At 41.3% G+C, this 3,317-nt stretch overlaps 1 protein-coding gene across 2 annotated transcripts in view; it reads left to right on the top strand.

The window, feature by feature from the left end:
* The window catches only part of LOC101848545 (uncharacterized transporter slc-17.2), a 45,211-nt gene that overhangs the window by 26,012 nt on the left and 15,882 nt on the right, over positions 1-3,317 (top strand). For both annotated transcript variants that reach the window (XR_220926.2, XM_005107728.2), the window contains exon 3: positions 2,457-2,497. Coding sequence is in view for 1 of the 2 variants with exons in the window: in XM_005107728.2 (XP_005107785.1) it covers positions 2,457-2,497 (41 nt within the window). In the remaining variant the exon portion in view is untranslated. The remainder of the gene's footprint in view (positions 1-2,456; positions 2,498-3,317) is intronic.

Raw genomic sequence — 3,317 nt, 5'->3', positions numbered from 1 at the left:
GAGAAAGAGAGAGAGAGAGAGAGAGAGAGAGAGAGAGAGAAAGAGAGAGCGAGAGAGAGAGAGAGAGAGAGAGAGAGAGATACTGTTTCTCTAAATTTACCAGTGTTACAAATCGTTATTTAGATCCTCCCAGAGAATAATAATAATAATAAACAACTTAGGGTTCGAAACTGACTCGATCACAATATCCATTCAACTTTCACGAAAGGAAAAAAAAAGGGAAATAGTAGAAAGTTATTGCAAGGAATTTCTGCGAAAGTCGGCCAAGGACCTTACACTATACCGTCTTGAGGTCGGACGGTCGGCCCAATCCCTTACGAGAAGTAGCCTGTCTCATCGGTTTACTGGTACATGTATCATGTTTCCAAGCGGCAAGCGGCACTGTTGGGTCCCGCTTAAATTATTACCGATGCCTTGAAAGGAAAATTGTTCGGGCATTAAAGATATCTAGAAGAGATTGGGGTAGTGTGATGCAATAATGTCGAGAGCACAAGGACCCTACAGCCAAGAGCAGCACTGAAAGAAGATGAGTGATGGTGCCAGCACGGATTGTGCAATGTTGGCCCGACTTCTCTCCCTGGCCCTGACCTAACCATTAAAGTAACAGTGACACAAGTCGGACTGCGTGGAGTGTGGAGCGCTGTGTGCGGAAATGACAAAGGGGGAGCGCCGAACAGCAGAGGGGAAAAAACAGAATAATTTATTAGCATTAAGATCTTTTCCCAGAGGGCTAAGGAAAGCAGTCATCAGAATCTTTGTGGACAATACCCAACCATGGTATGCTTACCTTAAGAACAAAATGGGATCCACAAACCCCTCTCACTAGCAAAACAAGCCTGGGCATGATGTGTTTATCGGCAACAAGAATAGCTGGGGAAGAAAAGAACAAAGAAAGCAGAACAATCAACATTGATATAGAATGGATGTTGATCGCATGTTTATTAAAAATCTACGCTTTCAGTGCTGCTATTCAAACCAGCCTTTGATCTTTTTGCCTCTCGTTAATTAAAACAAATTCCAAAATGTGTATCCTACAGAACAGACCCTGATACGTTGTCGCTGAACGCCTTTGCAATAAACTGGAAGGGTCTTTGTATGCCTATCATTGTCCCAGGATGAATCACAGTTACAGAAGATTTTTACGTCTTGCACAATAAAAACTACTTGATTGGACATTACGTGGCAATGCCTATAAGTATCTCAACAAAGTTCATGGAGTTGAAAGATGTTTACTTTAATCCAAATCCTACGAGATCTAGTTTACATTGCATTGGTTGATTAGACATTACATGACGCCAATACCTTATTCATGCATAATTAACTCATCACAGGTCGTGGAGGAAACGGGTTGTTTACTTGATGGAGCTCGAAAATGATTAGACACATTTTATTGCATTGACCGATAGGACATTACATGTCAATATTAATCGTTTATGCGTATTATTATTCTCATCACATAATTGGTGGGAGAAGATTCTTTACTTTATGCGACATAAAATGAAACTAATTTCATTATAATATATCAATACCTTAGACCACTATCTCACCAGAATTCGTATGTGCTGGAAAATGTTTTACTATTTTAAATTATCCTGATTTAAATTGGTACATTATATATATCGTATTTCAGTATGTCGCCTCATATTAGATCTAAGTCAAAAGAATATTTACTACTCTATTCAAAAAGTTATTATGATCATACACAGCAAATAAGCACACATGATGATTGACGAGCAAGTCAGTTGTCCTCATTCGCTTGAGCGACTCGATTGTCACAATCTGGCTCATGATACAATGGAGAACATTTTTTCACTTTTATCCGCCGCTTATACCCTTGTGTATGTCGCGGGAAGAAAGACGTCCCTCTGTCGCCAGCCGGAGAGCTTGGGTCAGGGGGATGCCGTGGGTGGTTAATGTTTCCCTTACCCCTTCTATCCAGGTCTTTCTCGGTCGCCCTCTAGCCTTGATGCCATCGAATTTTTTTTTAATGTAGGCACGTTGTGCTGGATGGTGTGTTGGTAATCGTAAGAGAGGTCCGAACCATTTGATTCTTTGGTGTTGGATGTGATGCATGACATCATTTGTGCCCACCGTTTCTCGGATTACAGAGCTTCTAATTTTGTCTCGCCTGGTCTTGTTTACTGCTTTTCTAAGGCATCGCATTTCACATGTTGTAATTCTTTGCTCTAATGTCTTGTTCGTTGTGATAATGGAGAACATAACTATGGTAATCTAAAGTGTGAACAGCGGCACGAAACGTAGGCATTCTCATCTTCCCACTCAGCTCCTGCTTGACTCGACAAGATCAGAGACAAGCTCCACTGACCCAGTTACGATGGCACCTTTCTTTACTTATCTAATTCTTCGTTGTTTAGGTGTCAGTCACGGTAAATAAACGTACCTTTTTTGCACCCCCCCCCCCCTTTTCCCCTTTTTTCAAACGACACCCCACACAGGAACATGCTCACCTCTCCACGCGAAAGAGCTGCAAAAGGAGGTAAGTCCCTGATTTTACCTTTTCATTTTCTTAAAAAATGTTTATTTCAATTATAAGCTATGTACTCTTTGAGCTAATGTATTCTGTTAGTACCGGCGTCTGTGGTGTAGCAGTTAATTGGGCGCTTTGCTGTCTCACATACAAAAAAAACTGAGTTCAATTCCAGAGTGGGGAGACAATTTTTATCGAGTATCTCGGCCTTTCTGCTGGGAAGTTGAATCTCTTTCAGCCCGTGTTGGCCCTTACTGGCAGAGTCGGAAGCCCGCCTTCCAAATGGTCTAAACTGTGTCGATGGGGCGTAAAAATCACCAACATTAAAACAGTGCTTTGTGAGCTAATGCTTTCAGTGAGGTAATATACTCTATGAGCTAATGCTTTCAGTGAAGTAATATACTCTGTGAGCTAATGCTTTCACTGAGGTAATATACTCTATGAGCTAATGCTTTCAGTGAGGTAATATACTCTATGAGCTAAGGCTTTCAGTGAGGTAAGATACTCTATGAGCTAATGTTTTCTGTGAGGTAATATACGCTATGAGCTTATGCTTTCTGTGAGGTAATATACGCTATGAGCTAATGCTTTCTGTGAGGTAATGTACTCTATGAGCTAACGTACTTTGTGAGATAATGTACTCTGTGAGCATACAGACTCTTTGAGCTTGTGTGAGATACGTACTCTGCATCCGTCCCCTTTTGATGAGGGAAAAAAGTGACGTGATGCATCTATCCCCACCACGGGTGTACATTCGTTATACTGTGACTCCATGTGTGTAAAAAGTGGCACTTCAATACAACAACGTTTGTGTTGTTTGCCCCCCCCC

Source organism: Aplysia californica, unplaced genomic scaffold, assembly GCF_000002075.1.
Source record: "Aplysia californica isolate F4 #8 unplaced genomic scaffold, AplCal3.0 scaffold00625, whole genome shotgun sequence".
Lineage (NCBI taxonomy): Eukaryota > Metazoa > Mollusca > Gastropoda > Aplysiida > Aplysiidae > Aplysia > Aplysia californica.
This window is presented reverse-complemented; position numbering and strand designations above follow the sequence as displayed.